The sequence below is a fragment of the Agelaius phoeniceus genome, chromosome Z, assembly GCF_051311805.1.
Source record: "Agelaius phoeniceus isolate bAgePho1 chromosome Z, bAgePho1.hap1, whole genome shotgun sequence".
NCBI lineage: Eukaryota > Metazoa > Chordata > Aves > Passeriformes > Icteridae > Agelaius > Agelaius phoeniceus.
In genome coordinates, this window is record NC_135303.1 from 75,146,881 (window position 1) to 75,173,076 (window position 26,196).

At 36.9% G+C, this 26,196-nt stretch overlaps 1 protein-coding gene and 1 long non-coding RNA gene across 4 annotated transcripts in view; one reads left to right on the forward strand and one right to left on the reverse strand.

Annotated features, from left to right (window-relative positions):
- PDE4D (phosphodiesterase 4D) overlaps positions 1 to 26,196 on the forward strand; it is a 354,607-nt gene that overhangs the window by 101,544 nt on the left and 226,867 nt on the right. The window contains exon 1 of one of the 3 annotated variants that reach the window (XM_077171319.1): positions 2,141 to 3,105. The exons of the other annotated variants lie outside the window; for them this stretch is intronic. Coding sequence (XP_077027434.1) covers positions 3,059 to 3,105 — 47 coding nt within the window. The 5' untranslated portion in view covers positions 2,141 to 3,058. Of the gene's footprint in view, positions 1 to 2,140; positions 3,106 to 26,196 lie in introns of those variants that run through there. 3 annotated transcript variants of the gene reach the window in all.
- Positions 1,441 to 4,055, reverse strand: LOC143691980 (uncharacterized). Its single transcript, XR_013179808.1, has 2 exons — positions 3,724 to 4,055; positions 1,441 to 2,145 (listed from the first exon to the last, which is right to left on the reverse strand). It is a non-coding gene; the product is annotated as an uncharacterized LOC143691980 (long non-coding RNA).

The window sequence follows — 26,196 nt, forward strand, 5'->3', positions numbered from 1 at the left end:
TTCTGCTTGAATGAGGAAGTTGGACTCGCTGCCATACAGCCTAAATTCTAGTTGTCAGAGCACTCTTCTGGTAACCAAGGAATCAAATTAAAATCTGCTTCCAATTTTGTTTGTTTGTTTGTTTGTTGTTTTGCTTTGTTGTTTTGCTTTGGTTTTTTTTAATTTTTTTTTTTTTTTTTTTTAATGCAGAGTGGTTGGCAATTTATTATGGGCTTGAACAGGAAGAATTTCACAAGCCAACCTATTTTACTGGGTAAAGTCTTTAGCTTTAATTTATCCCTGCTCTGGAAAGCCCATATATTGCGCACTCCAGTTTGCTGGTGAGTTCTTTAATTGGTCCATAGTACTGTATAGTAACTTTGTATACGCCCACACTCCTTCTGCAACTCTGCTCCTGAATGAAATTAGCTGAGTCAATGGGTGCTATGCTTTGTGCTGAACTTAACACTAAAGAAAAACAGAGAAATTGTAACACATATTCAGAATAGACTCATTCACAGATTTCAAATGTTGTGACAGGTCAGTGCTGAGAAGCTATTTCTCAAGATAGTACAAGTCATTATGTAACTCTAGTGTTGAAAATGTCAGTGCCTGTGAGTGATCGGGCAAGCATGCAGTGAGATAAGAGCAATATGAAATAGTAATGATGGTGCAGAATTGTGTAGCATTTGCTACAGTTAATATTTCATAATAAGTTTATCTAGTTAGAGAAAGCAGTAGATAACTGGGATAGATATGATTTTTTTTTTCATATTCAGATTAATTACATGATGTTGCAGCTTTTAGAGTTTTGTTTATATTTTCTTCAAATGTCTCTGGTATAAATTCCCAAACTAATTGGGAAGTGTGGCATAGGGGTGCTTTTTACATAAAGCATGAACATAACATAACAGGTTACCTGGTCCCTTTAAAGTCATACTAAATATTTATCTTTACTGAACAATTATATATTTTGTTTTGTAGCATCTTTGTGAAAAATGCTAACTTTCATTCTCATTATTTCTAATTCTCAGAGTAAGCTTTCTATCATGACAAAAAAAAGTCACCCTCTGTATAGAGTAGAACATAAATTATGATAGAGCCCCTTTAAATTTTGTAATCTTTTGTACTTTTTTGCTGTAAGTCTTCAAATAGGTAGTAATATCAGTAATATATAAATGTTGAGTAATATAAAAATGTGTGTGGCAGTATAGGCTCCCTTTTTATACTGAATTGAAATAAATGCCAGTTCACTGTCAATACACTATGACATTCAAGTACTTTAATATTTTATTCTTTCTTCAGAGTGGCATCAACTCTACTAGGGCTAATTTGGGGTATTGTAGAATAGGGTTGTGACAAGCAACAGAAACGATCTTAAGGAAATAGGATCTATACAAATGTGACGTGCAATAGCTTATCATGTTACTCCCAAGTTTACCCACACCCTAATCAAATACAAAGTCTTATCACACGTTTTAATGTCATTGAAGTTGCAGCTGGCTTCCATACTGCAGGATTTCCTGTCCCAAAGGGCAATGGGTCGTTAGAAGTTTAAGAAGCCTTAGTACAGTGTAAACCATTTAGAAGAATGGCAAGCAAACAATGTATGCCCTGGGTATGCTGAAGTATAAAAGTCTAGGAATCTTTTACATCTCAGCACAGATCAACATGGTGAACTCTGCTTCCTGCGCGTCTCTTTGCCTGCAGATTTTTGCACGTCCATGCAAAATTTTCAGTGCTTTCTGTCATCCTGGAGGCACGGACCGTCCTAAGGAAGGCTCTCCCGCTGGTGCCCCGTCCTTCCCCTCCATCCCGGGCGGGTGGGAGCGGCAGGGCAGGTTGCGCGGTGCCGGGAGAACCCACCTAGAGGGCCCCCTTGACGCCAGCACAGCCTCTGCCAGGCAGAGCCCTCTCCGCAGCCGAGCCCAGTCTGCTGCAGGACCCGTGCCACGCAGCCCGACACTGTCCGGGGCTGCCGCGGCTGCTGCTGCTGGGCGAGACCAGCAGCCCGAGGGCAGGCTGGACATTCTGGTCCGGGAAAGGGAAGTGTGAGCCTGTTGACTCTGCATTGCTTCAAATAGATGCCGTCTCTGTAGCCTGGGCTTAAGAATCTTCCCGAGGATGTTTGCCAGAGCGTAAGGAGTGATAACTACTGTCTGGGAGCTGAATTGGGAAAAAAGGACAGCAGAGAAAGAATGCTTAGGTAACACGGGACTTATAGCTTTGATTTCGTTTTGCAACAAACAAATTGATGCACGTGGGTTTATATACAGTATAATATCAAACCAGAACTAGACTGCAGTGAGAGTCAATAGCTTAGTCATTTCACTTAAAGGGAGCAGGCAGCCTTATTACGGGGTTAGACAGCAAAAATGAATTTGATCATGACATGATCACATCTCTTGATGGTATCTAACTCTAGTCCTGTCCTATGGAGTGGAAAAAGCATACTTCCTTCCTTCTTTCTTAGCTGAAGAAACAAAGTCACAGTATCAAATTCAGAGAGAAGTTTGGGGTTGTTGTACAAGGCTATTAAACGTCCTTCTGTTCCCCAGGCTCAAAAGAAAGGAAAACTGCATTAAATTGATCATTGATGAATATGTGTCTAAGAAAGAAGAAAAAGCAGTATTCATGTTTGAACATGGCAAAGCAGTCTGAAGTTACACATCTCTCCCTAAACACTGATTTGACACAGATGGCAAGAAACTATCTTTTAACTAACCTTTTCCAACTGTCCAAAATGCTGCATATGAAGATGCTTTAATTCACGGTCAAAGCACTTGGATTTTTATCAAGGCAAACTGTTGGCACTGTCAGAACAGTTTCTGTATACTGATTAGGTTAATGTTTTTTTAAAATAGCAAGGGATGCATAAATGGATGGACGTGTACCTAGAAAACCCTGTGAGAAGTCTTTCACTGGATCCTGGGAATTTTTATTTTTTTGGATTACAGTAATTCTTGCAATAGTCCCTGCTGTTGACTGCTCATGCAGTTGTTCTGGCATGCATCTATGAATACCATAACAGATAAATCAGTCTGACAAGGAACACACTAATGTTGGAAGACCTGTGAACATGATGCATGTGAATAATTTCCCCTTTAGGAGGCATTCATGGATATGGTGAGTAATCAATACACATTATAGACTGTTAAACTCAAAATGCTTGTTTGCAAAATACTGTGACAACTACCAGATGCTATGTTTTTGCCGAAATAAATGTCAAGTGAGGACTAACAGAGCTATGAAAAAAATGAAAATCAGACAGAGATAGTAGTGATGAAGTAATATGAGTTTAGCACTTCTTCATATTTGCAAAATAAGCAAGCCATAGAAATTGTATTGTTATGGTCATGTTTTCTTACATAAGCATTTTGAGCAAGGTGATGTATTTTCTTCCTGTATCAAAGGAACAGTCCTTCACATTTCTTTCTCAGCCTGATTTTAAGAAAATAACGAAGCCACATATTTCTCCTATGGTTGGTTTGTCCTAGAACTTATTTATTTATATACTTTCAAGTGACCTGAAAAAAATGCTCATTCATATGGCAATTCAGTAATCACTTATTAAAGATATGCGTAAATGCTGTAGAATGTTTTTGTATGGGAGGTTCGTCAATGTGGCCGTTTGAAAGACAATCATATAGCATTAAAATCCCTTTATCATCATTAAAACATCTGTTCCGTTTTTGAATCACAGGCATCTATAGTTTTTCCTGACAGAAAAATCTTTCTACTTGCCTTGCAATATAGTGCAGTCAACTTGCTTATAAATTCTACCAGTGGTTGTTGCGTCATGTCTTCTTCCTGATGCTGGAATTAGTGTCTTGGTTAGAGCTTAATGAAGATTGTTAGCTAGGGCAAAAATACTTCCCCGTAAAACTTTTGCCCTTTGGGTAAACACTAAGTCTTTCAGAACACTGGAAGCAAGCCCGTTTTGGAAGCTGCTGAAGCGAGCCAGCCCTCGGGAGGCAGGCGGGCGGGCGGACGGGCGGGCGGCGTGCGCGGCCGGGCGCTGTGCCGGTGTGGCGGTGCCGGGCCGGGCCGGGCCGGGCGGGCCGCGCTGCCGGGACCCGCCGGGGCCGCGGGGCCGCGCCGCCGTCACCGCCCGCGCGCCGCCAATGGCAGCGCCCGCGCGCCGCGCGTCACCGCGGGGGGGCGGTGCCGCGCGCGGACAATTAGCGGGCGCGCGCTGCTGCCGGCGCCTCTGCTCGTGTGGTTAATTACAGCTGGTACCGCCCGGCCCTCGGAGCGTTCGGGCCCCGTAAAGCCCCGTGAGAGCCAGCTTCGCACCGCACCCCCCCCACCCCGCCAGAATTGTTAGCGAGATCTCGGTTGTGTTTCCTCCTCCTTTTTTGGCAGTTTTTTTTAGCAGAGTGTGCCGGGAAGGACACTGCAGGTGTGCCCGCACCTGACGGGGAAAGCGCTTCCATTGTCTTCTAAGAATATGGTTTAGTTCTGTTTTTATTAACTTAGAGAAACGTTTTAAGCACTCCTTAACCCACAGGTTAATCTCCCGACTAAGCGTTTTTCAAACATGAGCAGCGAAGTCTGCTGAAAGACGTTAGGAACGAACTGTCCGGTTTTTATTTATCTTCTCTAAAAGCTGCTTACCTGTCTTCTCTGTCTGCTCCTTGCCAGCCCTTGCTGTCTGTCACAGTATGTGAGCCTATTGTCTGGGGAAGCCCAGCAGAAGTGTTTTATGGGAAGACATAGGAAGATAATTATATGTTCTGTATTTGCTATTTTAACTGAATGCAAACCATACCATGGTTTCTGCCTGCATTTGTGCTTACCTAATCACAGGCCTTAATTTAGAATGCAAATGTTTTTAGCATGCTGTTGTTCATGTCAGCTCTCAGAGAATGGGCAAGTTTGCTTATTCATGCTACAGTAGGTCTGTAAGGGGCATTTTTGAGTGTCAGGATAAGTTGCAAGTCATTGGTTTTCTTTTAATTCTGAAGCCTCAAAAATCTATGCAATGACTGTAAGGTGTGCCATCCTTTTCTACTGAGAGTAGAAATTGTCATGAAATATTCTGCATATATATGTATACACTCTCTCATTCTACTTTCAGATGTCCTTTAGAGGATGACAATGAAGACAAAATAAACATAAAACTATTTGTGTCCCCCTTTCATGGGACACAAATAGTTTTATGTTTATTAATACAAATACTAGTTGATCATCTTTAATAATGTTTCTTCACTGCTGGTGCAGCATATCAAAGGTGCCCTTTGGCCTGTGTCATATGCTTCATGATGTTTGTAACCTCTATGAGCATGCAGAACCAAATATTTTAGAACTACAACATTGATATTAAAGTTATTTTCTGTACCTTAGAGACATACATTTTGCCTTCATATGCCAGTTCTTGCTTGTCTTGCACAGAATATAGGGAGAAAGAGTTGTGGGGAATAAAAATGTGAACCTTTCTGAAATACAATTTATAGTTTTGAATATCCAGGATTTAATGTTGTGTAACAAGCCAAGGTAGTGGATGTGTCTTCTGTGTTAGGCCCTCTATTTGGATTTAGGGAAAGAACAGCCAAAATAGTGATGGCCTGTATAGCAAGGTTTGATTTGGAACCCATAACCTTTAGGAAATGTAATAGAAATCCCAGTGTCTGAACCCTCCTGATTATGTTAGCAAAAGTAGGGATGGACTACTGACGAAAAGCAGCAATTAAACATTTATGTTCCTAGGCAGTATGACTGGGTGCACAACTATATCAGACAGATAAATGTAGCTATAATGTAAATAGACTCTAAATGGATTGCAAAGCAAAGACTGGAGTAAGCAAAATAGGGTATTTTGTCTGAAACTGTTTCAGAGTTTGGATGACAGAGGAGCAAATATAAAATACATTAAAGAGGTGCAGTGGTTGGAGCAAGTGATGTCCTGGGTAAGACTAAAGTTAGGCCTGGAAATACTGAAACATTTGTGGTGATAATTGGAGGAGTAGGATTTATAGCTATTTACCACATTACACACTATACAGCATAAATTATGTATGAACAGTATGTAGCCTACTGCCATTCACACTGGAAATTATTTTAGAAACATTTACTGCTGAGTTATGTAACCTGGCTTTCCTTTCCATTGCCTTCTATCTGCGTTTGTGATGACAAACCAAATAAAGATGTATTCAATTTTAGCTTGCTTAATTACATAAACAACTACTGCATGTGCCTTTTAGTTTAACCAAAAGGAAAATAGAAGTAGAAAAAGCATGTCTGCCTTTAAACTGGCAAAGATTTGAAATTAATCCACAGAATAATACCTTAACTTCAGAATCAAAAGTAACCTGTGACTATTCATCCTTTTCTGTCAAATTTCAGCCTATTGAGGTTGAATAAAATTTAGTTTGCTTATCAGGGCAGGGAATAAAAGAAAAAAAAATCCTCTCTTGGTCCCTTTTTAATCCCCCCATATTTACTTGAGTATTATTGTTCTGTATACTTTAATGAAAAACAGTGCAAATGCATGGTTATACATGTTACCTTTTGCCTCGTATAAATTTTATTTTTAACTGTTTTGTCAAAAAATTCTTAGTATCATCATTTATCATCAATAACATGATTTATCATCAGTGCTGTCTAACAGAGGAGGTCATGGATGACTGCAGGTTCACCAATTTGATGACTGTCCACAAGAAGAGCTGGAAGGAGGATCTGGGGAACTCTAGGCCTGTCAGCCTGACCTTGGAAGGTCATGGAACAGATCACCTTGAGTACCATTATGTGGCAATTGAAGGACAAGCAGAGGATTAGGCTCAGCCTGCATGGATTTGGAAAGGCAGGTTCTGTGTGATCAACCTGGTTGCCTTTTGTGACCAGGTGATCTGCCCAGTTGATGAAGGAAAGGCTGTGGATGTAGCCTACCTGGGCTGCAGGGAAGCCTTTCCCACAACAACACTATTTCCCACAGCATTCTCCTGGAAAAGCTGACTGCCCATGGAATGAACAGGTGCCCCTCTTGCTGGGTTAAAAACTGTCAGGATGGCTGGGCCCAGAGAGTGGCTGTGAATGGAGTGACATCCAGTTGGTGACAGTCACAAGTGACATTTCCCTGGGCTCAGGGCTGGGACCAGCCCTGTTCAGTTTCCTTATTGATGATCTAAATGAGGGTGTTGGGTGCACCCTCAGTAAATTCACAGATGACACCAAACTGGGTGGGAATGTTGATGTCCTGGAGAGTAGGAAGGCTCTGCAGAGGATCTGGACAGGCTGGATCATGGGCTGAGGCCAATGGTGTGAGGTTCAACAAGGCCCAGTGCTGGGTTCTGTCCATCGGTCACAACAACCCCAGGCAGCTCCACAGACTGGGGCAGAGTGGCTGGAAAGGACCTGGGGGTGCTGGTGAGAGCAGCTGAACATGAGCCAGGCTGTGCCCAGGTGGCCAAGAAGGCCAATGGCATCCTGGCCTGGATCAGCAATGCTGTGGCCAGCAGGGCCAGGGCAGGGACTGTCCCGCTGTACTTGGCTTCTGTGCTGATGAGGCTACACTTCAAATCTTGTGTCCAGCTCTATGCCCCCCACTCCTTGAAAGACACTGAGGTGCAGGAGCAAGGCCAGAGATGGGCAATGGAAGTGAGGGAGATAGGGGAGTTTATCCTGGAGAAAAGGAGGCATTATCATACTCCAGAACTGCCTGAAAGGAGATTGTTACCAGATGGGGGTTGACCTCTTCTCCCAGGAAACACATGGTAGGATAAGAGGACATGGCCTTAGGGGATTCAGCTGGGACATCAGGAAGAACATCTTCACTGAATTGTTGTTAAGCTTTAGAATGTTAAGCTGCCCAGGGAGGTGGTAAAGTCACCATCCCTGAGGTGTTCAAGAAATGACTAGACATGACACTTAGTTCTGTGGTCTAGTAGGCGAGGTGGTCAGTTTAAGGTTGGAGTCCATGATCTTCAAGGTCTTTTCCAAGTCAAATGATTCTGTGATTAGTAAATCCCTGAAAGAACGCAATTGTTAATAAACTTCAATCTTCTGTTTTTGCCAGTATTCTAAAATAATGATGCCAAATTTTTTTTTTTTTGCCTCTTATGGAATAGTACATGATTTTCAGCCAGCCAAAATTGGTTTGGATTTCCATTATTATGCAAGTTGTTATAGTCTATAAAAGTAGAATATGTAGCTGTAAAGAAAACTGATGGAAAATGAAGATATTATGCTAATTCCTGAATTCAACTTTTCGTTATGTTCCTAGGATGTGATGAGTCACCTCAGCTCATGAAGTTATCATGGGGAACTGAATCTGGCCAGTGCTATGCCCTTCTCATGGCATAACTGTTCACTTCTAACAGAAATGTTTCATGCAGTATTTATTCATCTGCTTTTTCTAGAAGAATTTTATTATTTATATTTTATAGTGGCAAAAGAAAAAAGGCTTCTTTCCTAACTGCATTTCAATACAGTATTTAATTAGCTTTCATATATTTTACACTTAACATATGAACACTAGAGGAACATCTCAGGTTATCCTTTGGAAATCTGGATTTGAACCTGAATTTGGGAAAAAAAATGGTTTCCTAAATTAAGAAGCAGTCTTTAAGAGCAAAGAATGTTGGTCTCTGAACAGTAGATTTTGGCAGTACTGCTAAGTATGAAAGGTCACCTAAAGCCCTGTTTTCTTATGCTCAGTGACAGGTGAAACTTTTCTCTGGGCATAGTCGAAGTCTATTTCTCAAGTGAAAATGAATGTAGTAGGATGTAGTAGGATACTGACTGAAACAAAAGGTTAAATTTTAAGGTCTCTTATGCCTTTTCTTTTGTATTTATAACACCTCATTTGCCCAGTAGCATCTAACCAGCATTCAGCATGCTGAATATCAGATAAGAGATTAAATAATTTTTGCTGTTTGGAAGGAGCACAAGGGTTCATTTGTTTTTTTGGTTTTTTTTTTTTTTGTCTTTTTTTTTTTTTTTTGGTTTTTTTTTGATTTTTTTTTTGTTTTGTTTTTTGTTTTTTGTTTTTTGTTTTTTATATTAGCAGTCATTTGACTTACTGTAATGTTTGCATGTGGAAAGTTTAAAGTACTACAGATACCAGGCTCAGCTAAGCCTGCCAGCACCCCTGATGGGTAGGTTAGATAGGTATCTGTATATGTAAATGTGAATTACCCCTTACCACAGAAATGCTCTATAGTCTTCCATACGATAGTTATGGCACATTTGCATGCAAAATTTATTCTGCATGGGCAAGATAATTTAACCATACAAGCTAATATTAACTCTAATTAATCAATTTGGATGTCCTAGATAGATGAGTATGCTGTTGGGATTCTAATCTATTTTTCCAGAATAATGAGATCACATAACTTGCATTTTCCGATTACTATTATGTTAATATTACCGCAACTGACTCAAATGGAACTTTTTTATATTTGAAATGTGGATCTTGCCAAGCCCTGTCTTCTGGTCTTCTGTCCTCAGCATATAATCTGTAAATGAAGATGTTATTGTCTAGCTCGATCCTTCTGATGTACTACTGTTTTTGTCAATTCAGTTTGAAAACACTTGACATGCTATGTCTCATTATAAGTAGGGAATAGATTTTAACCAGTCATTTTCTGTCTATGTTAAAGTAATTTTTTGAAGCATCCTATAAACTTGCTGAAAGTCTTGCTGTCACTTAATATAATCCTGATTTATATGTTCATGGAAAATCAAGTCACAATAGTAGAAACGAAACTGAAGCTTCTTCAACTCATAAAACACCAGTTGAGTGTTCATGCAGTTTTTCTACAGTCTTTTCACTTTAACTGCACTCCTAACACTCAAAAAGAGTTGTCTTTTGTTTGGGAAGAGTTAATCCATACTGCAGTTTCATGCAGCAAAAACTGTCCTGCGCCACTACCTAGGTATAATTTACTAATTAAGAAAAAATACTTCAAACGCAATTAAGGTATTATTACATTAGGTATGACTGATTACACATTTGTTATTTATAAGTAATTTCATTTATAAAGTATTGTATAATTTATAGAGTATTTTGTAAGTGGGTAAGTGGGTGCTTATACTGTTTCTAAACATTGTGGCCTGAGTTTAGTGGGCAGGGAGAAGAGTAGAGAGAGGGCGAGAGAACAACATAAATATATTGAAAGCTGACAGAAAATTAAGAAGGTTGGCTATCAATTATAATTTAGAGCTTATTGTACTTTAATCTCACTGAAATAGAATTAGTTAGCTTTCAGGGACACACTATACTCAATGGCAACTTTTGTTCTAATATTGATTCAGATGCCTGCTGAAACCTAAACTGAGTACATGCTGCTAGATATTTTTGTGACTCACTTAACTCTTTGATCATAGCAGAATGATTTAAGATAATTGTTATTTTAACCATTACAAAATACAAGAATATTTCTAGTAAAAGCTACTTGTCAGTAGATGCTAATAAACAGAATAATTTTCCCTCTGTGACTCACTCCATGGAATTAGCGAAATGGAGGGCACGAAATAAAAGGCTTCAAAGGAGTGGATAATATCAAGCACAGCATCTGAAAAACGAATGGATAATTTTTCTTAAGAAACTATTTTTAGGTGTCTGATCCATTTATACTATGAGGAATGTAAAAATATTAAGAGAAAGGGCATTTATTTCTCTAATTTTACAACTAGCTAAATTGATATTCCTAGATTACCTAGAGAATTTATTACTCCTTTTAAAAATGTGTAGTAAAAAATTATATGAACATTTGAATTTTGCCTTATTTAGGCAGCAACTCGTCTGCTATTGTGAACTGAATAAAACAATTCCCTGAAGATTAAAGACATTCAACCTCTGGAAAGCTATAGTGAAATTGAGTATACCCAAGTCTCAAATTCAGTTATGTGAAGGAATCTGTTTCTTTTAGTTCTATTTGGCTTAGTTAATCTCTCAAAAAGATGATCTCTAGTCTACTCTATGTCACAAATTTTAATTTTACTGAATGACTTTACTCAGTAACATAGCAAAAAATGTGAAATATTTAATTTTTTTTTTCTCAAGTGACGTGGCTTCATATTTTAAATTGTCTGAAGCAATCAGTTTAGATTGTGTTATTCATATTGTCTCCTTTTAATTGGTTTACTTTGGTATGACAGATGATTGCTTGTTCCCTTCATGAAAACAGACAAGTCTTATAGAAGTGAAAAGAGAGCTCTTTCCATCTGCAATGAAATCTAACTCCTTATGTAATGACCAAATTCACTGACCAAATTCTTAGGTTTAGTCACGACCAAATGTTTGATCTGACATGTGGATACATTTTTGATCTCAGTAGCTGAGGTTTAAATTGTATGGATTATCACATACATGTAACTCTTAGAGAACGTTTGTGTGTCCTTCACAAATTGTTGGGCTTGGCACAACAGTTATTTGGTGAATTTCTAAGGTCAGCTCTATGCTTATTTGAATAAAAATGTGATATTTAAAACCATTTAAGAAAAAAAAAGGGATTCCATATTGCATCATATCATTTTATATTCCATTCTTTTTATGTGTCCTATTCACATTATTAATGGATTTATTTTTCTTTACAAATTTATTTGAACGGATTTTAAAGGTCAAATTCTTAAACCATTAGTTTTTTAAGTGCAATTTTTTTTTCTGTTGATGTCAGTATACCTTCTGTTACTCACAAACAAGGAAGCTTTCCATTTAACTTCCTTTAAACTGGGAAGAAAACTACAGCTGATTTTTTATATACCTTGGAGATTCAGAGCAGGGCAGTCCCTTCATGGTGAAATAGCCTTTCTGGTAAGAGTAGGAGCATCATGCTTAGAGGCTTATATATCCCAGTGATATATGCACATGGATATTAGGGAAAAGATGTTTTGTTTGCCTTTGCATTTGTGACAGCCTACAGTATTCAACTATATTCTCTATAGGCAAATAATACCTTCAGGGAACAAGGAGTGCCCTCAAGGGAGGGATTCGATTTTACCAAATGATTGATTGCAGTGTTATTTTCATTTAGTTTACAGATAAATACTTGAGATATATTTAAAAAAGCAGGTTGACTGTGTTTTTGACTGCTATTTTAAGAAGATTTAGTTTGATGGATCAGTTGCTATTCAGTTGCTATTTTTTATTTTTACTGAATACAAAGACCATAGAATCATAGAATGGTTTGTGTTAGAAGAACCTTAAGGATTCATCTAGATCCAGCCTTCATACCATGGACAGGAACTTTCACCAGGTTACCCAGAGATTCATCCAGTTTTGTCTTGGGCTCCTCTAGGGATGGTGAGTCCACAATTTCTGGAAAACCTGTTCCAGTGCCTCAACACTCCCACAGTAAGAAATTTCTTCCTAATATCTGACCTAAACCTCTTCCTGTTCAGTTTAAAGTCATTCCTCCTTGTCTATGTCCTTATAAAAAATCACTCTCTGGCTTTCCTTTAGGCCCCCTTCAGGCACTGGAAAGTGGTATAAGATCTCCCCAGAGCCTTCTTTTCTCCAGGGTGGACAGCCCCAACTCTTTCAGCCTTTCATCCTGGGAGGAGTGTTCTATCCATCTGATCATTTTTGTGGCCCTCCTCTAAGTCCATGTCCTTCTGATGCTCAGAACCCCAAAACTGAATGCAGCACTGCAGGTGTGGTCTCACTGGAGCCAAGCAGAGCAGAGCAGAGGGGCAGAATCCCCTCCCTGGCCCTGCTGCCCACACTGCTCTGGATGCAGCCCAGGACACGAGTGGCTCTCTGGGCTGTGAGTGTAGGTGGACGAATTACATTGAGCTTTTCATTCACAAATGCTGCAAAGTCTCTTTTCCCAAAGCTGCTCTTGATCCATTCTCTGGGTCCAATATTTTATGCACCTCAGGCCATTTTTGAGGTTTTGTTTTCAAGGTCTGTGAATTTAAGAGTGTCATCTTCCACTGTTACTTCTTGGGATCATTTGTCTTTAACAGAGTAAGTGTAATAATTGAAAAAGGAGTGAGGCGTATTACCTATATGCACTCTCAAAACTTCAGACAGAGAACAAGTATCATGTCACATTCAGTATCTAGATACATTCAGAAATGTATGGAAATCAATGCTCAACTAAACTAAAATGTGCATATTCAAGACAAAAAATACAATTTTATTTAGTGAAATAGCAATCTACAAATCATACCATCCTCCACTAGCAGGTTTATTTACTAAAATAGCACCAGTTTGAGAAGTAAATATATTGAGCTTTGTATTCGATTGCAACCATTCATCAACTTATTTATATCTAGGGATCTAAATGGTAACTTAGTCTTCCAACTTCAGATACTTTATTTAATCCTTAAAGTCAGAGAGATGTGTTTTATCCAATGCTTTTCAATATATGGGGGATCTGAAAGTTCCAGAAACTGTCTTGAAATCAGTCACTCATGTTTTTTTCCCTGCCCATTATAAAGTATTATTTCATGCAACAGATCTCATGGCATAACTGTTCTAACAAACATGGCCTCTAACTGCTATTTGTCTTCTGTGTTTTGCCTTTCTTCAATATTTTGATTTGTAAACAGTGGGTCTGAACTTTTATAGACATTCCAAATTAGCCACACAATTTCATTTGTTATATTTGGCCTCTGTGTGTATTCTACTTTATGACAATTTTTTAGTCTGGCATCCATCATGTCATCTTTTTAGTTTTCAAAAGTTTTATTGTCTTTTTCTTGTTTTCAAATAAACAACACACAAGGTGAAATAAAAATGATCATTTTCTCCACAAGCTTAGAGTTTTGAGATATGAAGAAATTAACACCTGGGAGAAAAGTGGAACCCAAATTCCATGAATGTTAGGATAGTATTGTAGAGAAAAGTATATTTTCATGTACAGGTTGAGGCATACCCAGTGCTACATTGACTTATTTTTTGGCATAACTTCAGCCCTTCTGCATTTCTTACTGGTTGTCTCAAATGCTGGGAGAGTGTATTTTTTTTTTCTCTTTAACACTGATATCTTGGAGATTTGGGGAAGGGTGCAAATCAACTTCATCTTTCTTTGTTACTGTTTGGACTTTTCACCTTAAATGTCTTGGGAATGCTCTTCAGGGTAAAAGTAAAGCAGACAGAAAGCAGAGACTGTGCAGTTACCCCACAGAATTTTTCATCTTTTTGAATAACTGGCATAGAGAGTGGTCTTTCTCATGGAATATCTGTGGCAGAGTAACCTGTCCTGTGACGGTATAATCCTAGAAATTGCCGAGATGGAAAAGGTACTGCTTTGTTTTTGTACTGTTTTTGGTTTTGTATTCCCCTTTCTAATTCAACAGTATTTCGAGTATCCAGCCCATGAATACTGAAATTACCCTTTGTGACATTAGACAGATTTTTACTGAGGGTTTCATTTTGGCTATTAGACACTATATTTGGATAAAAATAGAGTTAAGGTGCAATCTTGGTTATATGTATAATAAGTATTTTCAAATTTTAAATGCTGTTATGCTTAATCATTGAATCACACATTGGTGAGCCATATGCTATACATATCTTTTAGTAAGAGTGGAATCTCTATACACTGTATAATCCTCAAAGCCTAATCATATTTCTTTCTGTAAGATTTCATTTTGCAAGGAGATGTGGCTTGTGGTGAAGTAACTGCTTCTGGGAATGCCACAGATACAAAAAGGTATGCATGCTGAGCTGCAGCTGAGCTAATATCTGCCTATTTATGGCAACCAAGCAGGAATCAGAGATTAAGTCATAATAAGGTAGGGATTGTACCAGATAGAGACTCACTTGTTTGTTTCATGAAGTGGAAGAAGGATTTTAAAGATGATTTAGAGCATTGCTTATCTCCTGCAAAGTGACTATGAATAAAAGTTTTAAGAAGTTTTTTGCATAATGAACATTTTTGAACCGTGGTTACATGCAATCCTTCTAGAAGATCAGATGTTCAGGTCATTGTTTCATTTTTTATACAATATATTAAAAAAAAATTTGGAGAGGCAAAATGAAAGTACATCCTGGAGCAGAATACAGTATATTTTATCAGAATCTGCCTTTAGAATTTGTATATAGAAAAGATCTGATCACTAGATAGTGGCATCTGTATTAGAATAAAAATATATTTAAATCACTGGTGAAAACAAACACACCTGCAGATTTTCAGTCTTTCTCTTTCCAACTTTCATTGGAATGTTTCATTTTTGCCATCCCCCTGATAATAAAAAAAAAAACAAAACGAAGTGCCCAAAAATGCATATTTCCTTATCTAGTACTTTTAATAAAGATCTTTTTACTTGGAAAATACAAAATACGCAAACCTACTTGTGACTGTGAGTTAAAGTTCACTTCTTTCCTGAAATGCCATTTACTTTCCATATATTCAAAGGTATTTTACTGGATTTTAATCAAGTGAATAGATACAGAATGCTAGGCAGGAAGAAATGCTGTGAAGCTCTTATATATATATAAAAGTATTTATATATGGGGATTTTTTCCCTGGTTTCTTAAAGAAATGAAGCCTACATGATTATATGTATCTGTATCTGTTTCCCCCCTTTTATAGCTTTGGAACATGTCTTCTGATTTAAACCAAACCTTAGATGAAATAATTTTAAAACTTATGATCTTTTATATAACAGTCTTGATTAGAAAACACCTTCAGTTTGTGCTATCCATATGGAAATGACTTCTGAGTTCTGGCAGTGGCCAGGCAAAGCCCTTGTAGAGCTATTTGTCCACTCAGTGCTTCCCACCTCTTGTACCCTCAAACTGAGCTTGTGCTGGTGCATCACTGGAGATGGAGATGTCTCAGCTTCATGCAGCAACTTACTCTTGCAATTCAGATGTACTGTGACAATGATGCCAGTAAAGATGCCAGTCTGTTATTACACATGGGTGAGAAATAGCAGAGTCCAAGCATTATCCATGTAGACCTGTTCAGTACAGAAACATAGAATGGAGTCTGCAGTGATGATTAATCCATATCTCTGATAACCACAGACGTTAATCTGTTAACATCAGTCTGAATACTTTCAAGAATCCCTCATACAGACCTTTAGTGCTTTAGGTCCCTCTGAGCTCTTGATGAGGGATGCTCTTATAGAATGGCAGTCTAATCCAGTTGTGTTATCCTTCCACATTATCAATAGTGCGGGTAAGAGACAAGATTGGGAAAGTACCACAACCTCTCAAAGCAACAATGATGTAATATTTTCCTTATCAAAAATGTGCTCAGTATTTCTACTGTCAATTACAGAAAACACAGAATGAGACAGTTAGAAGCATTCCTAAATTTCATAAAAACCTACTCTTTTCTAGCTATTCACCAGTGCTTGAAGTGCTCTAAAAATACTGAGTACTCAAGATGCCTCAGTTTTAGGTTTCAAGAGTGTAAATTTAGGACATTGAAACATTTGAAATGAGATTTGTTGTAGCAGCAGTGAGTGCTACAGGCTTTAAGATGTATCATATTTCTGATATCAAATGAGGTTTTGGCATCCTGGGTAAGCTGTGCACTATCATCAATATTTGTTGGGGGATGCTTTGGAAAAAGCACAAATGTGCCTGCATGTCTTAAAAAAGCAAGGAAGACCTTTTTTTTAGTGTTCTGAGTCTTTTGGGGGACCACATAGAATCAAAGAATGATTTGGATTGGAAGGGACCTTTAAAGGTCGTCCAGTCCAACCACCTCTGCAATAAGCAGGGACATCTTCAACGAGATCAGGTTGCTCAGAGCCCATATCCAGCTTGATATTAAATTTTCCCAGGAAAAGGATATTCACCACCTCTTTAGGCAACTTGATCCAATATTTTACTACCCTCATTATGAAAAATTTCTCCCTTAGTTCTAGACTGAGTCTACCTTCTTTCAGCTTTAGAACCATTACCCCTTGTCCTATAACTATGTTAAAAAGTCTGTCCCCATCTTTCTTATGAAATCCCTCTCAGTACTGAAAAGCCAGGATAAGGTCACCCTGGAGACTTCTCATTATGAACAACCTCAATTCTTTTAGCCTTTATTTCTAGTTAAGCTGTTCTACCCCTCTGATCATCTTTATGGCCCCGCTCTGAACTCGCTCTAACAGGTCCTTGTCTTTCTGTCATGTGCAGAGTTCTCCAAACCTGGACACTCTGCTCCAGGTGGGGTCTCACCAGAACAGAATAGAGCAGAGAGGCAGAATCCCCTCCCTGACCCTGCTGCCCACACTGCTCTGGATGCAGCCCAGGACGTGTTTGGCTCTCTGGGCTGGGAGTGGCCATGGCTGGGTCAGGTCCAGTCTCTCAGCCACCAGCACCCCCAAGCCCTTCTGGGCAGGGCTGCTCTCAATCCCTTTGTCCACCAGCCTGTGTTGTTGTTTATTGTTGCCCCAACCCAGATTCAGGACTTTCTACCTGACCTTGTTCAAGCTCATAAAATTCCCATGAATTCACTTCTTGAGCTTGTCCACATCCTTCTGTCTGGTAGTCAATCCTTCACGTCAATGGTCCCACTCATCTTGGAGTCATCTGCAAACTTGATCCTACTATGAAATTGATGAAGATAATAATCAGTCCTAGTCCAGTGTGTGTCCCTGTATGGGACACCACTCATCACTGATTTCCATGCAGACACTGAGCTGTTACCACTACTCTTTGGATGCAACCAGACAGCTAATTTCTCATCTGCTATATAGTCTATCCATCTAATGAATCTCTCTCCAGCTCGGAGAGAAGGATGTTGTGTCCCTGCCATGTCAAAGACTTTACACAAGTCCAGGATATCCATAGGCCCTCCTTTTTCTACTGATGCAGTAATTTCTTCATAAAGGACCACTAGGTTGGTCAGGCAGGTTGCCCTTGATGAAGCCATGCTGGCTGTCTTGAATCACCTCCAGGTCCTCCAAGAACATTAGCAGAGCTTCTAGGAGGGTTGCTTCAGGATCTTCCCAGGAAAAGAGGTGAAGCTAACAGGTCAGTAGTTCTTGGCGTCCTCTTTTCACCCTTTTTAAAAATGGATGCAACATTTTTCTTTTTCCAGTCACTAGGGACTTTACCTGACTGCTATGACATTTAGGTAGATGCAGTCAAGGATTTTTGAGTGAGACTTTCTGTTATGAATCAAGACAGTTTCCTTTTCAGGAGAAAACAATATATGATATGATATGATATGATATGATATGATATGATTGAATTCTTTTTCTTTACATTAGAAGTCAGGACAGGGAAATTAAAAAATGGTGTGCAAGTATGTCCAGTGATCTGTATTGTTATTGCACATAGATTTTCAACTACTGAACATGAGAATTCCAAACACACTGTGAAATTGAATGGCAAATATTGGATTATTTTTGCATTCTAAATACATACTTGCAATGATAGAAAGTGGCAGAGTCTAAGAGAGTTCTTATTAAAAAATAAAAAACAACATAATTTTAGAAAAGTAACCTTTGGTAAAGATGTACTTGAGATGGTAAAAGAAATATCTCACCTGTGGCTCCTCTACTGTTCCAGAGTTTTAAGGAAAAGTTTAACCAACATGGCTCGGCAGATTTAGCTACAGACCATTGGATTTTCTAATACTTCTCTGTTAGAGCTGTGTTGGCAAAATAGAAGAAATCAATGGGGTTTAATTGGCCACTGGAATAGGATATTGGAGAAAGGCATGAAAATAATTGACTGTTGCATGTTAAAAATAGCTGTGAAGTGGTTTGTAGGATGTGGAGCCTGTGACAGCAGAGCAGCTAGAAAATCCATTCTAGCGAATGGATTCATTTAAGTACTTTTCTTTTGATTTGTTGGTTGGGGACTTTTTGGCATTTGCTTTCTTTGTTTGTTTGCATTTTTTTACCTGCCATTTTTGAGGACTAAATTTTTTGGAATAACAAGGATCTGGTAGAATTGTTTTAGTGATGCAGCTGCTTGTATAAGTAAGTATAATTGATATCCAAAATGTATAAACTTACTATTTAAGTATATTTTAAATTATATTTGATAAGCATTTGGGTTCTCACTGTATCTTAACTAATGATATATTTTTAAAATAATATATAAATTATTTACCTCTTCAAAAATAAATTTTTACAGGCTAGTGATCAGCTACTTCTTTTAAAGTCACAAAAATAAGGAAAGAAATTGATGAAACTGTGAACAAAGTAGATTCTTGGTATAATATTAGATCCGTGAAGAAAGTTCAAAAAGTCATTTGAACCTTTGAAAATGGGATTTGCAAGAGTAGACCAAGGCATTCTTTGAAAATCATTCTTTGGTTTCCATTAATACCAAGAGCACTTTTGGCTTAAATTGCATTAGTAATTTCAACATGTAAAAAGGTAGTTCATTGGAAAAAGGTAGCTATGTGCTGGAGCAGTCTGCCAAGCTCACATGAGAGTTTATGGTCCTCATGGTATCCTCATCCACCAAAAATAACAGCAAGAATGCAGAGAGTTTGTTTTCTCCCATTGCACAGACTTGTAGAATGCACTGAATACTAGGCCATGTAGTAATGTTATGGGTCTTTATTGCAGTTCTTTTTGCTGAGACATTATATTTTACATAGAATGCTCCCATAGTGATTCTGTATCAAGGTGAATAGGGCAATCAGCAAGCAGCAGAAGCAATTAAATGTAGATCCTATTGTCTCATGGCAGAGCTGTTTAATAAATTATGATGCCTCTAGCAGTAGCTTCTTATCTCAATAGGTTTTTCATCTCAGTGAGAAAAACAGATTAAAAATAATTTATGAATAATCCAAATTGATTTTTAAGGGTTTTTTATGAGATAACTAAATCAAAAATCTATTTACTTCAGCAGTATTATTTGCAAACTTCTTTTCCTTTTTCCTTGTTAGATTATTTTATAATCCTTTAATACTTAGGGCTCACACCTCATTTGGATCAAAAAAACTAACATGGCTGAGCACAACTGCTTTCTATAATTGAGCATAACTTTGATCATAGCTTTCAATTTCACTATGCTGTGTAATTCAAGTATTTTCAACCTGATCTGGTATGAAATATCTCTTTAAAATAGTCTCAAGATACTAATCTATAAAATAAAAAGTACAGCAAAGTAGTAAGTACAGTGTACTTATTGTCCATGCATCACAAATATAATAATTCTATTATTTCTGCTGAAGATTTTCTATATGTATTATATGCTCAGACAAAATGCGTGCTTTTCTGTAATTAATTTTCTGAATTCAAATGTTTTCTAATAAACTAAGTAACCTAAAGTAATATATTAAGGGGTTTTTTTTTGCTAACATGCTAAACTGCTAATAAGAGCTTGTATGTCTTTTACTGACAGCCTAATTTTATCTGACATTATTCATGAATTATTTGGGTGAAATTTTATATCACTTTAGTTCCTATATGCATATTCTATAATATCTGAAATAAAGTGACAAGTACACTATGTTTTTTCTATCTCATTCAATTATAGAAATGGTTTCTATTTTGATTTAGCTTGAGTATTTGGCAATATGTTACATTGTTTTTACTTTTCCTCACTAGACAGAAAAGATAGATGTTTTAAAAAATGATTTTTGTAAGGTATTTGTTTCAACAGCTTCCAGATAACATTTCAAGCATGTAATTTGAGTCATATTTAAGAGTGTATTCTTTTTTATTTCTTCAATAATGCTTGGTACATTTGGTGCTTATTTGCATTACATTTCACATTTCCCTATTATTTGAAGTAGTTTTATGATTATATGTTCCTATAAAATACTTACATATTTTCTTCATAAGACAACATTAGTACCCCTGATAGATTTTTTCTATATAGCTATTGCTGTGCATCTTGCTGCAAGCATTATAGAGCACTAATACCAATAACATGCAGGATGGAAAGCATGACTGCTGCTGGAACCTAATAAAGCATTTTCTCCCCTTAATTTTTTAAGGGTAGTCGATTCTTGAGAAAATATTTTCTGAAAAATGGTAAACTAGCAAGTATCTCACCTTATTTTCTTGGTATGTTCCCCCCCCCACCCCCAGTGGAGATGAAATATCTTCAGCAGAAGTTTCAGAATACTCATTGCATGATTTTTTTTCTCACATACCCTACTTTTGTGTATAGACTGTGACTATAAATATTAGAAAGTTTCTAGTGAATTGTATTCTCATTGGTGAGCTTTTAGTACCCAGTAGGGCTTTTTAGCTCTGTATGTGATTAATAGGTCAGTTCTGAGTTCTCAGAGTACTATTTCAGTGCCTCATAATCCAGCTCTGCTGTAGCTAATTTCATTGAGACGTCAGCAGCTATTATTCTCACCAATGTTACTGGTATCACTCTTAAGGATCCATGTGACTGCTCTTCTCCTTTTTCTCTAGTCCTAATGATATCTTTCACTTTGCAACACATCAGACACCTGTTTTAATGTAATTGGACTTCACTTCTACTGTGTCATCATTAAGCCCTTTTATTTTCACATTTATATCTTACTAAAAAAAGGATTGTGTGCAGATTTCTGGACTAATTTTTTGGTTAAAAAGAACTTATGTTCTCATCACAGTCAGGAAGGAACAAACAAAAACTTAAGCCAAAATAATGTAATATTACAATCATATTAATTATAGAATAATCTTATGGATCTGCTAACAGGATAAAATGCACATTGCTGCAAGGAATGTAAGGATAAGTAAAATCTTCCATAGTAAATGGTCTTTTGCTTTCCAGTAGTCATGAATCTATTCGGACTGAATATTAAATAGAAGTCTCACTTGAAGTGGCTAAAGATAATAGGTACAGTAGAAACCCGAAAACTCAGGGTAGATTTAGGGGAAAGCTTGATTAGGTTATGAAAAGAATTAGGTGAATTAGTGATGCTCTAGATATTCTTTAAAAGTAGATAATGTGGGTAATTTGAAAATTATGCCAGTGTTAAATAATTTGCAGAAGCATTACAAAGTAGTTGCTGTCTCTGGTAGATTTCTGTTCAGAAAAATGTTTTCAAAAGGTATATGAGAAATTGCCATGATTGTAGGAGCAAAGAATCCTGCATACCCGATTTTATTCTTATTTTTTATTCTGTAAAAATATTTTTACATTTTAAAATGCTCTTGTCATTCTAATGGCAGCAATGAAAAGTTGTGTCATAGTTCTCAAATGACCTACCTAAGTATCTTTGAAAATTGCACAGTAATTGGTAAACTGATTTTTTTTAAGGTTTGATTCTGCACATGCAAGAGCTCACATTGAGATTTTTTTTGAGTGAATTTTGTTTTATAATTATAAAATTATTAAACATCAGGTAGGATTATTGTTCCCCTTTTCCTTCCCCCTTCTTTTTCTCTTTTTCTTTAGCCATTGTTTACAAGGTTTAAATAAATTTTATATTTCTTTAATTCTTTCTCTTTAAATTAATATGTGTTACTGCTGTAGGAGCCAATCATTTCTTATCCTCAGCCTGAGATACCATGGTCACGTTTTTCCAACCACTACACTTCTCAGCACAGAACAACCTACTGAGACCAGTTAAGGAAAATGAAAAATAATGGTTTAAGTTTTTAAATTAGTACCCTCTTTTTACTTTGTTGTGTGAGGTGGGGTTCTCTCACTTTTTCCTTTCACTGCAATTTCTTCTGTATCTGAATCCTGATCTAATGAAATCAACATGTTTGAATGAAAAATCTTGGTTAAAAAGTGGGTATTTAAAATAATCCAGATCCCTATCCCACAAAATGCTATGATATATTTGCTTAATTAAAAATCAGGCATTTTTTAAAATTAAACAAAAAATTTTAAAAAAATCACTTGCTGGCACAAGAGATTGATTTTTGGAACCAGTGAAATAATTCTAATTTTAGATTATATAGACTTGAGCCAAAGAGATCCGAGCTTGCTAAATATTTTTCAAAGTCAAAGCATTATTGTGTATGTTTCCAGCTCCAGGTTGTGAATTTGAAAACTGTGTCTGGAAAGCTTTTTATTTAATATGATAGTCCAGAATTATTTTATTTTTAGCTATCACCAAAATTAGTAAGTTCATTGTTTGTATACTTTTCAATGTCAAACCAAATTCCTGAGGATAAACATTTTGCCTTTTAGGAATAAGAAACAAAAGATGTTGTGTCAAACAGTGTTTTATTGTCTTAAACAGGACACCGAGTCCCGTTAGGGTTTCTGCCTGGAAATGGCCCCCTCCCTTTATATGAGAAATAGCATATTGACTGAGCTGCTGTGTTCTCAGGGATTCCCTAAAGTCCTTAGCTGTTATGCTGTGGCAAGGAAAAAGCCAAATTGCCCTGCAGCCCAGTACTCAACTCAATGAACTGTGTATGGTGGAAGACCCGAGGCTCACACTCATCAAAGCTGCACTGTGCTTATTACTCATGATAATGTCCTCTGTAAAAGGATGGCAGCTCTTGGAGGTCAAACTCTCTTCTGTTTTTTAGCATTCTGAATAGTTGTGAAACTATGCTTTCACAAGATATTAACTAGCCTAAAATTATATGTTGGTAACAATACCCATTAAAAGTGTAGAGATGGAATCTGTAACAGCCTATGATACCACTCGGAAACTCCTGGCTTTTTCTCTCTGAATCAGTGTTTCAGCAGGGTTCTTAAAGTACATTATTTACTTCTTTGGAGAGCTGATTATTAATCTAAAAATTAAATATTAATATTATTATTTTGTTTTTGTTGAGTCTGCCTTGTACATGAGTCATAATTAAATATTTAAATATATATATATATATATATATATATATATAAATTAGACAGTTGCCTCTGTTTTCATACAGTAATTGTTCTTGACAAAACTAAATCCTATCTATTAAGATTATTTAAAAAGTTGTAATTTTACATTTCACCCAGACTTCTTTGTGAAAACATATTTTTTTAAGATGAGCGTCAGTAGATAAGAGACCTTGGTATCCACCAAGTTTATGTTTTAATTTAAGGAACATATAAACCAAGGTTTCTTATGGATCAGAATGTAGTTTGAGAGAGTAATTAAATGGAAATCCACAGATTATCAGGCTTGATGGTGATCATTCTAAATGGTTAACTGTGCATTATGAATAATTTTTTGAGAGACAAAGATCTTTTGCTTAATTTTGAGGTAAAGCTTTTATTCTCTCTTTGAAATAAGGAACAGTTAAATGAAAAGTTGCATACAAATAAACTAAATTGAGATACCTCATTTTTCTGCAGCACTTGTTGGAAGGCTGAAATTGTTTTGGGAATATAGGTAGAATTTTCTGGCTGGAATTTTTCTTCTTGAGAAAATGGTAAAACTCTTTTTATTAAGGTGGCAGAAATGCCTCTGCCTCCAGCTCAACCAGAAGAAGTGATATATGATATTGTTAAACTAAGAAGGAAGGACTAACAATGCTTTGATTTTTATTGTGATTTGCTTTGGTCAAACATGGATTTCTTGAAATTTTCAGAAAAGTAGAAAAACTTTTAGAGAAAATAAGTGCTATGCCTCACTTTGTCACTATAAGGTCTTCTTACCTACTGCTTTATATATAATGGAACGTAGTCTTTCTCAACCAAATTTTTATAGCTACCATTAATAGATTAGAGTCGTTGGTCTTCAGACTAGTTCTTTCCACTGTGAAATACCATTCAATGAAATGGTACCATGAAATTCAGTACAATTTAATCTACTGCAGTTTTTTCTCACTTCTTATTTATTTTCCCACTAAATTAGAACATAACAACTATACAAAGTGATTGTTGAAAGGATTAAGAGAACCCCATGACAGAATATTTGAAATTTTCATTTTTACATGCTCCATTAAGCATCTTGTTTGTTTCTCAGTCATAAGGACACTGAGACCATATCTGGTTTTAAGTTTATTTTATGCTTAGAATCACAGAATCATTAAGGCTTATCTTCATTTCAGTTCCTTCCTTTGGAGGAAATAGTGAAATATCTGTAATGACCATCTAGTGTCTTAATTTTCATGATTTTTTATCAGAGGTATTGCTACCACTGTATGTAATATGGCATTTGCAGATGTGAAGTGCTGGGCTTTGTAGGGTGCTTTACACGAAGGAGTATGTGTCAGAGGTTAATAGAGCTCTTTCAAATACTGAAGAAACAAAGCTTTGTTCAATTCTGTCTTCATCTTAGCAGCTTACATGATATGTTTGACACCAATTCTTGAATAGGATGCTGTTTCACAAGTTACATTAGATTTAGATTTGGGAAGGACCACCAAAGGTTCTAGGCTATCAAACTGTCTTCTGTGACAGTTCATGTGAGAAGATTATAGATAAATGTGAATTTTGAGTATTTCCCAAATCTCCCTTGATAACACAGTGATTTTCTCTGACTGTCAGGGTTGGAGCTAAAATGCAAGACAGCTTCTAACCTAAATGCCAAAGGTATATTTTAGTTTCTATTTAAACGACAGGATTGTCACTTTCCACACCACCCCTCCCACCTAAGCCTCCCCCCCAGTATTGCAAACGATAGAATGCATGCCCATGCATACCTTTTGCTGTAGGAGTTAGAAGTTGCTTTTGTGTGTGTGTGTGGGGGATTGGGATGAGGGGGGTGGGGAGGAAGCAGGAGAACAGAAGTGGGGGAAAAGGTGGGAAGTAACATGCAACATCCTTTTCCCAGAAGTTGGAAAATAATGTTGGAAAATAATTTTCTCTTGTCTTAAGAAATCTGGAATTTGGATCTGCAATGCTAAGGTTCTTCTCTCACTTTTGAGTAGCAGTGGCCCAGTTATATAGTGGCCCAATTGTATAATGAACACTACTCTAGAAACAAATCAGGAGTGTAATATTTTAAATATATTTTTATGTTTGCATAGGTGGGTTATTATTAAAAATGTTTATTGTGTGAGAGAACTGAAGGTTTGTTTTTTTATTTCCTTATTTATTTTATTTCTATTTTTTCTAGGATATTTCATTATAATGGTAATTTTTTATTATTTAATATTGTTCTTCCTATAAAAATATCAAAGTTAATTTTGGAAAGGTAATTAGTTTAATTCCTTTCTGTTTACCAAATTTACAGGGGTATAAATGGAAGCACAGGAAGCAGTTTCACCTGCAGTGTTTTTAAAAAATATGTTATTTGTTATTATTATAGTTGAGTGTAAAGATTATAATTAAGATTAAGTTTTTTTTGATAGCTGACATTGTTGGAATTCACAGTAAGAAATAACCTCTGCCTTGAAGAGTTTAATCCAGATTCAGGGACAGGGTTGGGATAGAATTCAAAGGTAGAGAGAAGTGCATAACAAGGACAAAATGTTTGTGGGGTCCTGTAGGTTAACTTCTGCTTTCTACTCTACTGCTTTCTGGTTTGTACAGTAGCTCATACCACATCATCTTGTCCAGATAAAACT